Source organism: Taudactylus pleione, unplaced genomic scaffold (assembly GCF_031769625.1).
Source record: "Taudactylus pleione unplaced genomic scaffold, aTauple2 ptg000110l, whole genome shotgun sequence".
NCBI classification, from domain to species: Eukaryota; Metazoa; Chordata; class Amphibia; order Anura; family Myobatrachidae; genus Taudactylus; species Taudactylus pleione.
The window spans coordinates 7,253,679-7,272,750 of NW_028284512.1; the positions used below are offsets into that span (position 1 = coordinate 7,253,679).

The following is a 19,072-nucleotide window of genomic DNA, read 5'->3' on the forward strand; positions in this document are numbered from 1 at the left end:
CAGTCGGGAAGCCGGCTGTCGGGATTAGGTCTGCCGGCTTCCTGACTGCATACCATGTACAGATGTGCCCTTATACACCATTGCTGCAGTTGTGCCAAACAGTCCTCCTCGGCATGCCAGGTCCCGCGTGACTTAACTTTCTCCAAGCGTCTTTTTTTGCCCGCCTTAGTTGCAACCCGATGCTACAATCCCCTTCAGGATACTGTACTGATTAATTGGATATGTGACACTTGTATATCTGTGTGCGACGGAGTATGAATCTGTATACAAAGTGCCACGGTGCAGCGCCCATAGGTTTTGTTCACGCCAAGTTCCGTTGTGCTTGATATACAGATTCAGTCGCACGCAGATATACAAGTGCCGCATATCAAATTCATCAGTGCCGTCTCATGTAGCAGATTGTCGCATCCGATCTTGGCTGAGATGCTTTTTCTTGCGTAAATGATGCTCGGCGCAAGCCAAGTCGCACTGGACCTGGAGGTTCACTCGCGCCAGGCGTCTCACAAAGCATGACGTATTGAGGCTACGGGGTAAATTTACTAAGATGGGAGTTATAATTAAGAAGTGATGTTGCCCATAGCAACCAATCAGATTCTACTTCTCATTTATCTAGCACCTTCTAGAAGATAATACCTGGAATCTGATTGGTTGCTATGGGCAACATCTCTTCTCCCATCTTAATAAATTTACCCCTAGGTATTTTAGGAGACATCTGTACGGTAGATGTAATGAAAACATTCTTCACATAAATAAAAAAAAATAGTACTATCTGTACAAAACTATACTACAGCAGCATTATCCACTGCAGTACCACCAACAACTAGGACCTCTATGGCTATCCACTGACTTCTGACGCTGCGGTGTTCACTTACTTTCCATGATATTTTCATGTTATGTGGTTCTGTGCCTTCGCCTCTGACTTCAGTTGGAAACTTTGCAGGTGCTATGAATAAATAATTAAAGTCATTATGCTGTTTTACACCAGACCACATTGGGGAAATGTTTATCAATGCACATTTCTCAAGATATTTTAATAGATGAATAAACAAATTTGTATCATTTACTCTTCACGTTGTGACCTCAATAAAAGAATCTCTCGGGCTTCACCTGCTTCAGGGGTCTTAAAGCGATCCGATGGCTTGCTGCCATTGCTGGGTCCAAGCTCGTTCACAGCAATGACACGAAATTGATAGTTGACATAGGGAGAGAGATCCAGACGAACCGTGTTCTCGAATCCATTCACCTGGGTCTGTGTGTGCCATATCCCAGGCTCAAATCTGTCCTCTTCAAACTCTATGATGAAGGCTGGAGAAGACAATTGGGTGAGATATTACCAACTGCTGGGTTAGGAAAATAACAAATTAAAATTTTCGACCTCTATTTAGAATAAAAGATCTGTATAAATCCATGTGAATAAAGTGATACATTTCAATCTGTGTAATAAAGTAGTTGGTACTTCATACACTCAGGACAATTCTAAGTCGTGGGCAGGTAGTTGCGGATACTTGATTTCACTACCTTAAGCTGGCTACACACTGGCACAACGGCCGAATCGGTACGACATATCGGATTTATCATCTAGTGTGTGCGGCCAACATGCCCACTCCCGCGGCCGTACTGTACGGCCACCCGGACGATATCGTATATACGGCGCTATGCAAGGTAATGAAAGACAGAACGGGGGATCGTTCCGTTGTTCATTACATCATTAATGTGTACCGCATATACAATATGTTGGCCCGTCGGCCGCCCTATCGCGCAGGTATACATGGTCCCAGTGGGTACCCAGCATTAGGCTAATGCGAGAGTCCGTAGGGCTAATGCAGGTGTTTGCGCATAAAGCCGCTCTGCCAACTGATTTTACGCCGGTCACTGCGACCGTCATCATTAGTGTCTGCACTTGCATCAGCCCCATGCTGGGTGCATGTGACCTGTCAGATACAGGCTTCCCTGTTCCGTACACACACTTTTGATACACGTCAACGACACTCCCGTGACGCTGCCTGGCAGCTAAGTGCGATCGCATTGTCACTGCTTAGTTCTCGCCCCCAAACGCCCTATGTGACAGAAAGACAGATCCGGCCAAATTCCGTCCGACAAGGATGGAGAAATGCAAAACATGCGTAAATTAGCATTTGCGGATGCGCAGTATGCAAATACTCGCCACTTGCTCCAGTGAACAGAGGGCCTGATTCATTACAGATCGCAACTGCGAATGGAATAGCGATGACGCACGCAGTCCAACTGCGATAGTATGCTAATTCATAGCGATCGCAATGCCGCTGCACTACATAAGGATGCCCACTTTACCTTATACACATCCATGATGTTTAGCAAGACTGCGAAAACATCGGTACAATCGAGTACCATCGCAGCCTCACGTGCACTTGCACAAGCTCCGACCTTACTCAGGAAATTCTAACTTAAGCGCACGCTATCAGGCCTCAGGTGGCATAGGGCATTGCAGTGGATACTTTATGCACATCTATGCAATGGCGTTCAAATGCACTGGCACGCCTGCGTTTCCCCAACCAATCCTCCGTCACCGCCCACAACCGACACTTCCCGTCAATCACTCTGTGATGGGCCTGTGTAGCCGCAGCGATCACAGTCCCGATCGCAGTGGCCGGTTCGCGCACTGCAATGCATACGCATGTTCAGAACGCAACAATAGCCCAATTGCGTGCGTATTAGCAACTGCATTCCTTGCTGAATTAGGCCCAGAGATCCATCCGACTCACAATCAGGCCCAGTATGTGGAATGTAAGATCTAGCTCTATGATGCATGACTTTACCATCAATGGGACTGTTATTGTCTTCTCCTGGGGTCCAGGTGAGGGTGACACTTGTGTCTTGAGGGTCTGAAAGCTCTAAGTCATATGGAGGCTCTGGTAGATCTGTACATCATAAATAAAAATGGAAACATTTGCAAATAAGAGAGAGATACATGTTTTATGGGGAACAACAGTGTAAATCACAGGTAGGCAACTTATGGTTCTCCAGCTGTTATATTGTTTAAAGATACAATAGATAAGCTGCTTATATATACTGACCAATCATCACTAGCTGGGCCGATTTCTGTACTGTATCCAGCTCACTGCGGGCCACACAGGTGTAACTCCCCTGGTCATCTTCCTGCACATTCACTATACTCAGAGAGTAATCCTCAATGAAATATCTGCAGCAGCAAAACACATTTCAGACAACTTTATCAGACAACAGGTCAAACGTGTCTTTTAATCAACTGTCTATAGCAGAGGTTCCCAAACGCAGTCCTCAAGGCTCCCCAACAGTTCAGGTTTTAGAGCTATCCATGGTTGAGCACCAAATTGAATAAATCAAATTGACTGAGGTACTAATTAAGTCTCCTGTGCTCAACCATGTATATCTCCAAAACCTGAACTGTTCGGGAGCCTTAAGGACCGCATTTGGAAATCTCTGGTCTATAGCCATCGCTACAACTCTCTCTCTCTATTTCAGATACTGTATGAGTCCTCAACATATCTAAATGTGTTATGTTCCACACAAATTCACAAAACCAATTAGGATCGGTGGAGATGGAAAAGCGGCCGTACACATATTATGAGTTCCCTCAGCCAGTAAAGTAAGACTTCAGCAGATTTTCAATGTATATAAGCAAAATGCACAGAGTGTGGGGGGGAGTCTAGAGAAGGTTAGCTGTTCTTTCCTTCAGGTGTGGTCTATTTTGTCGACATTCATTCTTTTGGCACATACCCAATGAACACATCAGTCAGATGTGATGGAAGCCACACCACCTGGCCAATGTACTGAGTGCACACGTGATAAATGACATCATTGTGCACACATAAACATCACACATACGAGAACATAAGAACCTCCCTGCATTATAGTAAAAGATAGGCTCTCTGATCCATGTATAATCACTGTACTACAGAAATACAGGATCATACTGGCGACACTCATTGCAATTTAAAATCCGGAATGTAATGACGGCTGTTGGGATGCCTCCTGTCAGAATACAGACAGCAGCATCAAAGGTCAGGTAAGTATACACCCCCCCTTCCTTCTCCACCTAACACTGCCTTCTTGTAGCCTAACCCTTCCCACCCCACACCCTAACCCTACCAGTTAGTGCCTAAATCTAATGCTCCCCCCTTCGTGACTAAACCTAACCCTCTCCCCTTAGTGCCTAACCCTAACCCCCCAGTGGTGCCTAGCCCTAACCCTTCCCCCTTGGGGTGCCTAACCCTACCCCCCCCAAAACCTAACTCTAACCCCGCTATGCTACCTAAACCTAATCCACCCCCCCCTGCGGCTAACGGTAAGGGCGCCCTGGACTCACCTTGTTCAGGCTGGCGCCCTTTGGCGTCTGGATTAAGATAGTCTTTGATATTCCATACCTATCTTAAGTCCCTTATCGGGATTTCCCTGTCGGTAATGAGACCGACGAAATTGCAGCCGCCTATTAGCATAATAGCATAAGATCAAGGGATATGGCACGACAATTAGCCAAGATGGAGATGAAACTGATACATTCATGTCAAACGCTATTACCAAAGGGATTAAATAGCGATTTTGAATTGAAGTGGTTTATGTAACTGCTTTACCCATTTCCTGTATTTTTTGCATTTATATGGTTTTAAATATGCTCTTTTCTTAAACCATTTTTATTTCTTGTTATAGTTTATTGCTTTTTATATAGATTTTCTGGTTGGGGACTTTATGTTTCGCATCACTATGGCAATTACCATGGATATGGTATCAACTTCCTGTTATGTTACTAAACAGGAAGAGTTAGAGTGACACCTAGCTTGAATCTCCATGACGATCGGAGTAAACAGGAAGTGATGTACACGAGGACGCTCGTGGACACCCCGGATGTTGATTGGTTCAGTGTAGTATTTATACACCATACCGACATTACCACAGTACACCTTGAAAAAGATCCCGGGCAGGGATTGAAACGCGTTGGTGGAGTGGACGCCGGTCGTTGATACAGGAATGCCATTTGGACTTTGAACAGACTCACTCACCTGTAAGTGCCATTGCCCGGACTTTCTATTCTGGCACTTAGGCTGTGATTGTCTTTTTCATAGACGCTTCCTGGATTTTTTATTGATTTTTTTGTTGTGTTTGAATAAATTTACTTTTTACTGGATATTCTCCGTGTTTATACCCACCTGCTATGGGAGTATCCTGAGGGATTAGTGATAAGCCGTCCTACCAAGAAACCTTTATGTGATTATCCACACTTCGTCCCTTGTGATTAAGGGTACGCTTCACCTGATGATGATTGCATGTATGCTTGCCTATATCTAAAAGATACCTTTATATGTGGATATTCTATACCTATAGTGTGAGTTGGGTACGATACTTTCTTATAGTGCATGCCTATATGTTGGTGGTAATACACTATATGGATGAGCAACCACCTACTACTGTATGAAGTATGTCCTCCTGCATGTAAAGGGTGGAGAGCCTTATCCACATTTTTGACATTCACACTTTGAAAAGTGTATATCAAATATCTAAACATACTACACTATGAGTATTTCTTTATGTTTATTTTTTATATGCACGGAGGATTATTGAAAGAAGAAACAAAAGGAAAAGACAACTCCTGAATACAGAGATATAAGGACATCTAAGTATCTTTATTGTGTAGCGCCAGAATCCACTGTCTTCTTGTGTTATATTCTGAATCTTTTTAAGCTTTTAGATGGTGCTTATTTAGAGAGTGTGATTTAGGCTGCTATACGTGCGCATCGTAGAGTGTTCACAATCTTATTTTGTTTTGGGAGAATATCCCTGTAATGCAGGATCTTGGGGGAATATCCTTGAAGAACATCCCTGCACTACAGGATCCCTGAAGAATATACCCACAGAATTTCCTTGCAATTCAGAATCTCTGTAGAAGATCCCCACAATACAGGATCCCAGGAGAATATTCCTGATATGCAGGATCTCTGGAAAATACCCCTGCAATACAGGATGTCAGAAGAAAACCCCCGCAGTACAGGATCTCGGGAGAATATCCAAGCAATACAGGATCCTTGCAGAACATCCATGGAATAGAGAATCCCTGCAAAAGATCCATGCACTACAGGATCTTTGGAGAATATCCCTGAAATACAGGATTCCTATGGCAAACGTATATATTTAGTGTTACTGCTAATATAAAGTTTATTGCCTAATATAACTATAATAACCATTGTCTAATTCATATAACCTTGACTATTACATGATGATTACAATAATCACCTAGCTATAACATATACAGTATTAATAACATTACAAACCTAAATTTGAATAATAATACCATATACATATAAAGGGAAAGTAATTTGAGGTTTAAATTGAAGATAATTAAAGTGTTGAAAATTAGGAGCAATAAAAAGGAACATTACATTTGGAAGCTAATAATACTACAGTATTTCTCCCGAAAGTGTGGAAATGTCTACCAGTAATTATTCTACTTATTAAATTGGCTTTTGTGAGCAAGGTTGTTTTCCTTTATCGTGTTTTTTTTCTACAATGGTATCACACAGTATAAAATACCTTTACTCAGAATGTGTGCTTGCACAGTGGTTAGCACTGCTGTGTCGGAGCACTGGCACCATCAGTTTTATTTCAAGCAGGGCTTCCATCTGTGTGGAGTTGGTATATTCTTCTTTTTGCATGATTTTCTCACATTTCAAAAACATACTTGTAGGTTAATATTTATGAGAGGCGACAGGTAAATCCCTGGTGGGTCCCACCTACCTCAGAGCTCCACCCACTACTGTAGGAGATCGGCACATAATTCAGTGAGCAGCGGCTGCTATTACTGCACAAGCACAACACTATCTGGATTGCCCTAAGAGCAGCAGGCTTAAGAGACTGATGGGCGGCCTACCAGGAAGACAAGTGTATTGAATAGAAGTCAGATGTATCTAATATCATTAGTGCACTTATATATTCCGAAGAGAGTTACGACCTCTGTTTGCTTATGAGTTAAGCTTGGTCCATACTATTAGTCATGTACTGTCATGAGCACAGACATTTAGGAAGCTGTTACTAGGAAATGCATTGTAGATTTATGATGGTTTTGCTTATATTAGGGGCTTATATGTAAGTGACACACTGCAAAGATTTACTGTTCAGTACTAACAGTGTGTCACAGACAGGGACACCTGAGCTGCTGTTAGTGGTAATCACATTGTGAATTTAACGTGCTCAGGGCCTGATTCAGACCCGGTCGCGAACGCTGAGCGCTCGCAACCGGGTCGATGGTGGCCCAGAGAGCATGCGCACGACGGAGCCGGCTCCGTTGTGCACATGCGCGAGACCTGGATAGCGACGGGCAATCCGTCGCTCCGGGTCTCGTACCAAAGGGGGCGTGCTGTTGATGTTGAGTGACAGCACGCCCCCTTTGGTGGGCGGGCCGGGGGAATGGCTGACCAAACTGAGGCGTTCCCATGTGAACGCCTCCATTTGGGGGCGGCTCCACTGACATCACAAGTGATGTCAGTGGAGAGATTCCGGGTCTCTGTTAGAGCCGAAATCTCTCTGGGGCTTGCGGCAACGAGACCCTACCACAAGGGTCTCGTCGCAAGCCCGATGGTCGCGATGGTCTTGACCATTGCGACCATCTTCCTGGCCGCTCGCTATAGCTGTGGGTGGTCACCCACAGCTATGCGAGCGGCCAGGAGGCCGTTCTAAAAAAAAAAAATAGCCCGGCCCTGATTCAGACCGAGCGCTCTGTTAGAGCGTCCGGCTCTGAATCAGGGCCTCTGTTTACTTTATGAGCAGCTGACCTCCTTAACCACTTGGAGAATACTGAGTGTGCCTTATTTATTTATTTCATGGGCAGCATGCTCACAGGGACTGATTGTTTCCCGTATAGAGGTGACTGGACATTCAGGTCTCAGCATAACAAATCATTGTGATTTGACACCCGTATAATATAGCTTTTATACCTAAATTTCGGGTCTGACCCAGAGGTTGAACCCAGGAAATTCCCGAGTCGGCGCCGTTCACATCAGAGCCGGGTCTGCAGTGACCCGGCTCTTCCGGTCATGGATGTGGACGCTTGAAGATGACATCATCTCCAAACGCCACTGAAGCCGGCATGCAGTGCGCTCCAGGTCATCGTGACCCGGATCGTGCCATTTACACTGCAGGGTTTCACGGGTTATTCCCGTGTTATACCCTGCAAGTCACCTGGGTTGGATTGCCGGGTCACTCGACCTGGGAATTCAAGCCTGTCCCCTTTTACACCAAGGAGCTACCTGGGTTAACCCTGTGTTAACCCGGGTTTTAGCTCTCGTGTAAAAGGGGTATGAGGGGGAGCCGTATCAAGCCTTGGAGAGAGAGAAAGTGGAGTAGTTGCAAAAATCAAGCAACCAATCAGCTCCTCTCATTTATCTAACACAGTCTTTGAAATGACGACCGAAGCCGATTGGTTGCTTTGGACAACTATTCCACTTTATCTCTCTCCAAGGCTTGAGACATCTCCCCTTTAGAAATAGAACTCTGGAGCAATCAATCAAATAAACCTCTATTATTAAGAACTGCTGTAAATCTGTTTACTTAGAAATGAAAACGTGAAGCATCAGTTTAGAAACACAGATACATATGAAATACTGAGTCCTTCCAGGTTTTTTGTTTTCATGCTCCTTATTGTTTTGTTACTGTGTTTGAATGATATTGCAGTTTTTTTTTTTTTTATAAATTGTTGTTGTTTTTTTATCATGCCCTACTGAAACGTATTTAGCTGCTTTGGCTTCTCTGCCCTAAACCACCAACACTGCAATTCTTTTGCCCTTATATGCTTATTTTAGTATTGGCAAGGACATCCCCCACATTGCAGCTGCAGGTGATCGTAGAGATCTAAATAATATTTGCCATATACTTTTAGGTACAACTTACTCCTTTACTGTCAGGCCTGATGTATGGCGGGAGTAGCAGAGAAGGAATAGCCAGGAGCACTGGCCGAGCAGAAGTAGAAGTAATTGAAGTTTTATATATATATATACAGTCAGGTCCATAAATATTGGGACATTGACAGAATTTTCATATTTTGTCCTCTATTCACCACCACAATGGCTTTGAAATGAAACAAACAAGATGTGATTTAACTGCAGACTTTCAGGTTTAATTTGAGGGTAATTACATACAAATCAGGTGAACGGTGGAGGAATTACAACGGTTTCTATATGTGCCTCCCACTTTTTAAGGGGCCAAAAGTAATGGGACAAACTAAACAATCCTAAATCTAACTCATTTTTTAATACTTTGTTGCAAATCCTTTGCAGGCAATTACAGCCTGAAGTCTGGAACGCATAGACATCACCAGACGCTGGGTTTCATCCCTGGTGATGCTCTGCCAGGCCTCTACTGCAAATGTCTTCAGTTCCTGCTTGTTCTTGCGGCATTTTCCCTTCAGTTTTGTCTTCATCAAGTGAAATGCATGCTCAATCGGATTCAGGTCAGGGGATTGACTTGGCCATTGCATAACATTCCACTTTTTAGCCTTAAAAAACTCTTTGGTTGCTTTTGCAGTATGCTTCGGGTCATTGTCCATCTGCACTGTGAAGCGCTGTCCAATAAGTTCTGAAGCATTTGACTGAATATGAGCATATAATATTGCCCGAAACACTTCAGAATTCATTCTGCTGCTTTTGTCAGCAGTCACATCATCAATAAATACAAGGGAACCAGTTCCATTGGCAGCCATACATGCCCACGCCATGACACTACCACCACCTTGCTTCACTGATGAGGTGGTATGTTTTGGATCATGAGCAGTTCCTTTCCTTCTCTTCTCTTCCCATCACTCTGGTACAAGTTGATCTTTGTCTCATCTGTCAATAGGATGTTGTTCCAGAACTGTAATGGCTTTTTTAGATGTTGTTTGGCAAACTCTAATCTGGTCTTCCTGTTTTTGTGGCTCACCAATGGTTTACATCTTGTGGTGAACCCTCTATATTCACTCTTGTGAAGTCTTCTCTTGAGTGTTGACTTTGACACATATACATCTACCTCCTGGAGAGTGTTCTTGATTTGGCCAACTGTTGTGAAGAGGTTTTTCTTCACCAGGGTAAAAATTATTTTGTCATCCACCACAGTTGTTCTCCGTGGTCTTCCGGGTCTTTTGGTGTTGCTGAGCTCTCCGGTGCATTCTTTCTTTTTAAGAATGTTCCAAACAGTTGATTTGGCCACACCTAATGTTTTTGCTATCTCTCTGATGGGTTTGTTTTGATTTTTCAGCCTAATGATGACTTGCTTCACTGATAGTGACGGCTCTTTGGATCTCATATTGAGAGTTGACAGCAACTGATTCCAAATGCAAATGTCATACCTAGAATCAACTCCAGACCTTTTACCTGCTTAATTGATAATGAAATAACGAGAGAATAGCCCACACCTGTCCATGAAATAGCTTTTGAGTTGATAGTCCCATTACTTTTGGCCCCTTAAAAAGTGGGAGGCACATTTTGAAACTGTTGTAATTCCTACACCGTTCACCCGATTTGGATGTAATTACCCTCAAATTAAATCTGAAAGTCTGCAGTTAAAGCACATCTTGTTTGTTTCATTTCAAAACCATTGTGGTGGTGAATAGAAGTCAAAATCTGAAAATTCTGTCATTGTCCCAATATTTATGGACCTGACTGTATATATATATATATATACATATATATATATATAAATATAATGTCCCATTTAGTATATTTTAAATCTGTATATATATTTTTTATAATAGTGTCCCCATTTATTTTAGTATTAATCTCCATATTTTCTGAAGTGTGTCGACCCCAAACCCTCACTTTCTCCCTTCCTATTTCACTTACCTTAGGGCAGTGGTCGGGGAACAGGGGTAAATTACCCCACATGGGGTAAAAATGAAATTGCTGGGGGTAATGGACGGACAGCTGGGCATGCATATGAATTATTCTATAATATAGAATGATTCATATGCATGCCTGGCTGTGCCGCAGGGAGGCTCTAAGCCGGATGCCCGCTGAGATGTTATTACCAGCGGGCGCCCGACTCCTTCCCTGCAGCTCCACGTTAGCCGGAGGCTGGGGTTCTCTTCTGAACTCCAGCCACCGGCTCTCTCCATGCGCACTATGGGAGAGATGTCATGACGTCTCTCCCATAGTTCCAAAGAGCAGCCGGGCGGACAGGACAGCGGCGGATGCAGGAGCGGGGATTAAGGTACATGTTTTTTTTTTTTGTACAAGCGGCACTACAGGGGCACTACTACAGGGGCATTATATTGGGGCACTACTGCAGGGGCACTATATGGGGGTACTACTACAGGGGCATTATATGGGGCACTTCTACAGTGGCATAACTATGGGGGCATTACTATAGGGGCATAACTATGGGGACACTACTACAGTGTCATTTTTGGGATGGCCCTTCCAGTTGACGACCACACCCACCCAATAGCTGGCCATGCCCCTTTAGTAGGCCACTGCATTCTTCGGTGGGTCTTTCATACCCCATTTTGGCATTGAACATGTATCTGTATATGTAAATAAATAAATAAGAAATCCTCGTACTTGTCATTGTCATCATCTTCTATAATATCAACGTCGTCTTTTTTCCATTCCAATGATTTGTACTCCATCTTGACGTCAAATAAAGGTATGCACTCAAATGTCGCCTTGCCGCCCTTCCTGACCCGCTGCATTTCTGGGGGAGTGAGGATCTGAGTAGCGTCTGTGTGAAGAGAGAGAGACAGCGTGAATGGTAACAAGTGACACCCCAGGTGCAGTTGCAGTGGAACGTTTGTACTTGCTTCCCCTAATAGTGTAATTTCCTATCTCCCCTTCTTCTTGTCTCTAGCGATATCTGACAATACTTGATGATGAGTCATTTGGGTTTCATGATGATTTAAACATTGACGATACTGAAATCTCTATTCTACTTAATCTCAGCTGTTGCTTAAAATTAAATTTGAGCTTGTAATTGCCCCGTCTACATTGGTTTCCCTGCCTGACAAAGCAATTTATCATGTTCCTCAAACTTGATGCTTAGGGATTATTTATAGCTTATCATCTTTTTTCAGTTCTTACATGCTACCGCTCACATACAAATGGGTCCTCATACATCTAGCCTCCTTGAGCTAAACAGCCCTTCTAGTCGCACCATGCCGCGGCGTGACTCAGTTGCGCCAAGCTTCTTTTCGTTCGACTTTTTAACCACCAAATGCGTCTTATTCAAACAGCGATACAAATAAGTCTCACAAGCAGCTTCTGCTGATTAAAATGATATGCGGCATGCCTATATTCTATATGTGGGAATCGGTATGAATTACCCCCTAACCCTAACCCTCCCTTAGGGGTGCCTAACCCTAACCTTAGCCCCCAGTGCCTAACCCTAATTCCCCCTCTAAGTGCCTAAACCTAACCCTCCCCTTCCCAGCCACCTAAGTCCCCCCAGGGGGTGCCTAACCCTAACCCTCCCTCCCCCTAGCCTAACCCTAACCTCCCGGGGGGGGACTTAGGTGGCGGGGAAGGGGGGGTTAGGTTTAGGCACTTAGAGGGGGGATTAGGGTTAGGCACTGGGGGATAGGGTTAGGTACCCCTAAGGGAGGGTTAGGGGGTAGAATTAGGTTAGTAAATACTTACCTAGGGACGACCGGGATTTTCATCCTTGTTGGGCTGCCACTGTCGGGATTTGAACCGGGAGCCCTAAACCTAACCCTCCCCCCGCGTGGCTGTCCTTCGATCGGGATGCCAGGCGCCGATCTAGATTCAGACGCCTGTCATTTGACCCTCGCCGGTATTAAGCAGTTGGGAAGCCGGCTGTTGGGATTAGGTCCACCGGCTTCCCGACTGCATACCCTATGTGTGACTGCGGGTGTATCTGCATGCGAAATGCTAAGTTACAGTGTCACAGCCGCTGACACTGTAACGTAGCATTTTTCATGCAGGTACACCCGCAGTCGCTCAGAGAACATAGGCATGTCATTTATCATTTTAGTCAGTAGAAGCTGCTTGTGCGACCTATTCGCATCGCATCGCTGTGCGAATAAGATGCATTTGAAGGTAAAAAGTCGCACGAAGACACTCAGCGTGTCCGTGTCACATGGACCTCCCGTGTTATGTGTAGCACGACTTTTTTAACGCACAGAGGATAGATAGATGTACGTGGACACATCTGTACGTCTGCCATTTTCCACTTAACAACATTACTGTTCGGTTCTTCCTCATGTATGAAGAAACTAAAATACTTGTCAAAGCCCATTCCATATCCAATCTAGACTAATGTAATACCCTGCTCTGTCCTAATGACCAGCGTGCAGTGGAGTAATCACCCTTCAGATGGCCCTTTAGCAGATCATATACACTGCTCATGCCGATTACTGTTTTCATAATGCAGATTAGAAAATATTAAGGGACAGTGATGATTCCACTAGGAGCTCTCGCTCTATATTATAATATGGCCTTTCACGATTTCTTGCTATACTTCAGAAGATACTGGCAGGAAAAGGGTTGCCTTCATCTATGTCATTGCTGCTTCCTTTTTGGGTCCAGGGTTTGATATTGTTACTTTTTTAGATGGAAAGGCAGTCAGCAAGTACTGTATAATTTTCAGTATCACCTCTATGATTAGGATATCAAAGTCTTCAGCTTTCTCTGTTAAGCGTCTTTCGATAATTATTACATGTCTGTCAGCTGTCACTTCGATTTCCTCTACCTGCAACGTCACTGATGGATTAACCTCTCATGGTCCTAACTTCAATTAGGACCCCATACCTGTAACCGCTATCTACAAGAACGCCGATATTACTCGCCAACCGCAAGCCTTGTAGTTATATTTCATTTAGCCTCGGCCTTCACTCTTCACATTGCAGCCCCTGCAAATTCCTGCCACATCCATCTCAAAAACGTCTCTTATATCTGCTCTTACAGTACTTCATTAATGGCACAACTAAAATACTAATACATACACTTATCACGATGTGTTGATTATTTACACCTTCCGCAAAGTGACTTCCATTAACCGAAACATTAAATCACCTTGAATGTCGCTGGCAGATTGATTTTCCTCTGATTTACTAATTCATCCATTGCCCTGACTGTTGTTTCCTTCGTGATACAGATTAAATATTCTCCTTCTCATCCCTGCATCGCCCGCTGTGATATGGCAAACTCTTTACTTTCTACAGACCCAACACATTGCTGTATGATCTGCCAAAAGCCCACCCAACATCTCAGGTACTGTCACCTCTCATGGCTTTCCCAAAGACTTCACCCATATTATACTATTCTGAATTTTACCACCTCACCCTCTTCCAGTAACCGCTACCTTTCAGAGTTTTGTGTCCTACTTACAACACAAATAGTCACAAGAAGTTGTCCCTTGAAGTCACTATTGGCCTGATTGTGACGCAAACGCTGTAGAGCCCGTGTGTGCGTCTTTTGCGGGTATTGCGAATGCGACTTTATGCAAATACCACTACAAGCCCTTCCATGGTGTACAGCCGTGCGTCTGAGTGTGCCAGGAGTGAGATGCCCACTTTGTACCTCTTCAGCTCAAATACCGATTGATGTGTCTTTCAATGCAACCAGTGGCCGCACCTTTAAAACTTGCACCAGCCCCATGCTACTGTAGGTGCAGATTCTCTGTCTGAGTTTGGCCTGCAATGTGAGCGATTATCCATCTTAGGGCCTGATTCACTAAGATCGCAACTGCGATTATGCACACAATTGGCCGACTGTTGCTCTTTGCGCATGCATCACAGTGCGCGAACTGGCCACTGCGATCACAGCGACTACGCAGAGTGATGGACAGGAAGTGCTGTTTGTAGGGGGTGATGGGGGGGTGGTCGGGGAAACGCAGGCGTGCCAGTGCGTTTGAGCGCCATTGCAGGGGCGTGTATAAATTAGCCACTGCGATGCCGTACGCAGCCTGAGGCCTCATAGCGAGCGCTGAAGTTAGGAATTCCTGAGGAAGGTCAGAGCTTGTGCAAGTGTGCATGAGGTTGCAATGGTACTCGATGTTACCGATGGTTTTACAGTCTTGCTAAACATTAAGTATGTGTGTAAGGTAAGGTGGGCATCCTTGTGTAGTGCTGCGGCGGCATAGCGACCGCAATGGATTAGCATAGTATCGCAGTGAGACTGCGTGCGTAATCACTATTGCAATCGCAGTTGCAAACCTAACTGTACGCAACCACTTTAGTGGCACACCTGAGACACTCCCATAAGTCCATAAGACCCTCCATCTTTGTGCCTCTGCATAGCCAACTCCCAGTCACCGCCCAAGAACGCCCAATACATTTCACACACCGTGCATCTCTATGGCTACTGGGGCTCTGTGTGCACACACCATGGAAAACCTGCACCGCGCTAGTCATAGGGATTTTCTCACACGCACAGTATAAAAAAAATATCTCAACTCTGTGAACATCGGCCTTCTGTGCAACTCACAATCAGGCCCTAGGTAGCCTAGTACTAGTTAGCCTAGTTTAGTAGGTCCTCTAACCCTCAGCCAGCTATGCACTTTCTGCACAATTTCTCTACTCTCTCTGGCCCTGATTCAGAGCCGGACGCTCTGAAAGAGCGCTCACTCTGAATCAGGGCGTCTTTTCTTTGTTTATGGAGCGGCCTTCTGGCCGCTTGCCTTGCTGTGGGTTGCCACCCACAGCTAATGCGAGCGGCCAGGATGATGGTCATCGCGACCATCAGGCTTGCGATGAGACCCTTGTGGTAGGGTCTCGTGGCTGCAAGCCCCAAAGAGCTTTCGGGTCAAACAGAGCCGAAAGCTCTCCCACTGACATCACTTGTGATGTCAGTGGGGCCGCCCCCAAACGGTAGGCGTTCTCATGGGAACGCCTCCGTCTGGGCAGCCACCCCCCCGGCCCGCCCACCAAAGGGGGCGTGCTGTCACTCAACATCGACAGCACGCCCCCTTTGGTGCGAGACCCGGAGCGACGGATTGCCCGTCACTATCCGGGTTTCGCGATGCGCTCTGGGCCACCATCGACCCGGTTGTGAGCGCTCAGCGCTCGCGACCGGGTCTGAATCAAGCCCTCTATACAATACTGTCATTGGCATATCTGTAATGGGCGCAGAGTGTGCACCACACCCTGCGCCCAAGTTTAATACTTACCTCTCTGGAGTCCCAGCAATATCAGAGCAAATCACAGAAACAACCCCCCACGGAGGTTTGCCCATGAACAGTAGAGGTGTCTCCGGGACTATGGCGTGGGCTCCATGTTACTGGGGACCTCTGCATGCACAAAGAGGAGGGGGCTTGCATGACTGCCGCACACTGGCTCCCTCCTCTTTTAAACAGCCCCTTAATACTGTATATCTGCTTCTTAACACAGGTTATTTTTTATTCATGTAGAAACCAGCTGGATGATCAGTCTATATAGTGATACTTAACAGAGGACCTGATTCAGCTTGGATCGCAGTTGCTAATATGCACGCAATCGGCCGATTGTTGAGCACTGCGTATGTATCGCGAACCGCCCACTGCGATCGGGACTGCGATCATAGCGGCTACGCAGACCCATCGCAGAGTGATTGACAGGAAGTGCCATTTGTGGGTGGTGCATGTAGGTGCAGTGGGCGTCCTTATGTAGTGCTGCAGCGGCATTGCGATCGCTATGGATTAGCATACTATCGCTGTTGAATTGTGCGCGTTCGCTATATTGCGATCTGTAGTGAATCAGGCCATAGCTATCTATTAACATGCTGTATGTGACTGGTCCACTGTAAAAACAAACAAATAAAGCACATTTGGTTGTGTTTTAGTCCTTGTATCACTTTTAGATTGCAAGCTCTAGCGGTTGTGACATATGGGGGCAGATGTATGAATCTCTGGAAAGTGATAAAGTGCAGAGTGATAAACGACCAACCAATCCGCTCCCAACTGTCATGTTACAGGTTGTGTTTAAAAAATGACAGTTGGGAGCTGATTGGTTGGTCGCTTATCACTCTGCACTTTATCACTTCCCAGAGCTTCATACATCTGGCCCATTATATTTCATGGTACAGTATGTTTCAGTATGATTATCATTTGTCCCCGAATTATCCACTGTGAATACTACAGTCAGACTTACAAACGTCTCTTCCTGCTTTATAAGCACAAGTCCTCTACGCCAATCACCTCACTGCCTACCTATCATGCACAAACTGCAGAAGTACTAACTTGCAAAGTTCTGACAAGAACAAGGCTCTAAGCAACATCATCTATTTCAGTGGTTCTCAAACTCGGTCCTCAGGACCCCAAACAGGTCACATTTTGCAGGTCACCCAGCATGTGCACAGGTGTAGTCATTACTCTCTGACACATTTTAAAAGATCCACAGGTGGAGATAATTATTTCACTTGTGATCAGTGAGGAGACCTGGATAACATGTACTGTTTGGAGTTCTGAGGACCGAGTTTGAGAACCTGTGATCTATTTCATATTGTCATTACCACAAGTTCTCCTTATTAAAGTACTGTAAGTTAGGACAGCAGACAAGAGCAAAATAACATACGCAACTGAATTCCTAATTTCAAACTCACTTCTGACATCTAAGTATGCCGAGATGGTTACATTGCCCTTGCTGTTCGATGCTGTACAGTAGTAAGTTCCTTCGTCTTTACTGTGCACTTCGGAGATCTTCATGCTGCCGTTTGTGAGGATCTCAAAGCCATCCTTACTTACCACAGAATTCATATCACTATCATACCTGTGAACAGACGGTCAAATAAATATAGGAAATGGCTTTCCACATAACCCCAAACACATCTTCACACCAAGGATTTTCATTGTAATAAATAGAGACTTAGGACGTTCAACGTAATATACAACTAATACCATCAAATGAAAATACTTGCATTAAAGATGACAACAGACATATTTTTATGGCAGTGAAAGGGTTGAATGGGTGATTTATACAGATATCAGTTCACACCCACTGCCAGAACCTGATAAAAGCCGGGTACACACTGGAGCAGTGTGTAGGCCCGATTGGCGTGCTGCTGCGGTAGTTAGCGATATCTTCCGGTTGGCCAACCGGACAAAATTACATGTTGCGCCATGCAGGGTAATGAAGGAGGGAATGAGGGATTGTTCCGTCCTTCATTACATCGTTGTGATGTTTACCGCGGATACGATATGTCGGCCCGTCGCTCCAGTGTGTACCCAGCTTTAAGGCTCATACAGACTAGACGATGTCCTGTATGAACGATATTGGTGAAAGATTTCCCTTGAACTTTCTGTAGCGCAAGACAAGCGATATTGGGTGTACACACTGACAGTTATCTTTCAGTGAACATCTCTGAACAGGCAAGTCTTCATGATATCGTCAGATTGGCCTGCATGTACGGACGACAAAGACATCGTTAGCGACCCGCGGTAGTGTGCATCGTTGGTCGTTCACTGCATACACACTGAACGATATGAATGAAATATCATTGAACAATATCGTTATCGTCCATATCGTTCACAAAAATCGTCTAGTGTGTATGTGGCTTACAACTTAAGGCGCATATACACTACAAGACATAAATGAACGATTGAATGATAACGACATCGTTATCATTGGCATTATTGTGCAGTGGTTATGCTGGCAACAACTAGCAATGAGCACTCACGCTGGTCATTGTTGGCATCTGTCATCGCCTGGACATACTGCCCATGATATCGCCAGGTTGTGCAAGTTAGGCGATGAGGAATGGTGTCTGCACTGAACGACATATCGTTCAGTGTGGGCACAATAATCACTGCACAGTATAATGAACGATTAGGATGTTGTTATCATTCAATCGTTCATTAATCATGCAGTGGATATGCCCAATTAGGGAGAGATAAAGTACCAACCAATCAGCTTCTAACTGTCATTCTTCAAACAGATCCTGTAAAATGACAGTTAGAAGTTCTAACTGTCATTGAAGAATGACAGTTAGAAGCTGACTGGTTGGTACTTTAACTCTCTTTAAGGTTTGATACATCTCCCCCCTCCCCACTCACGCCTAATGTGGCCATAGGAAGAACACTGGTTAGTGACCCCTACTCTCCTGTTTATGAAAAGGTCACACAAAAAAAAGGTTTAGATTAATCCATGCCCCACTAGCCACTAGGCACTAAG

General features: G+C 44.8%; 1 protein-coding gene across 2 annotated transcripts in view; it reads right to left on the reverse strand.

Annotated features, from left to right (window-relative positions):
* L1CAM (L1 cell adhesion molecule) overlaps positions 1-19,072 on the reverse strand; it is a 223,560-nt gene that overhangs the window by 40,965 nt on the left and 163,523 nt on the right. For both annotated transcript variants that reach the window (XM_088471131.1, XM_088471130.1), the window contains 6 exons: positions 17,505-17,671; positions 11,535-11,694; positions 3,054-3,178; positions 2,796-2,897; positions 1,108-1,305; positions 873-943 (listed from right to left, as the gene is read on the reverse strand). In XM_088471131.1, coding sequence (XP_088327257.1) covers positions 873-943; positions 1,108-1,305; positions 2,796-2,897; positions 3,054-3,178; positions 11,535-11,694; positions 17,505-17,671 — 823 coding nt within the window. The remainder of the gene's footprint in view (positions 1-872; positions 944-1,107; positions 1,306-2,795; positions 2,898-3,053; positions 3,179-11,534; positions 11,695-17,504; positions 17,672-19,072) is intronic.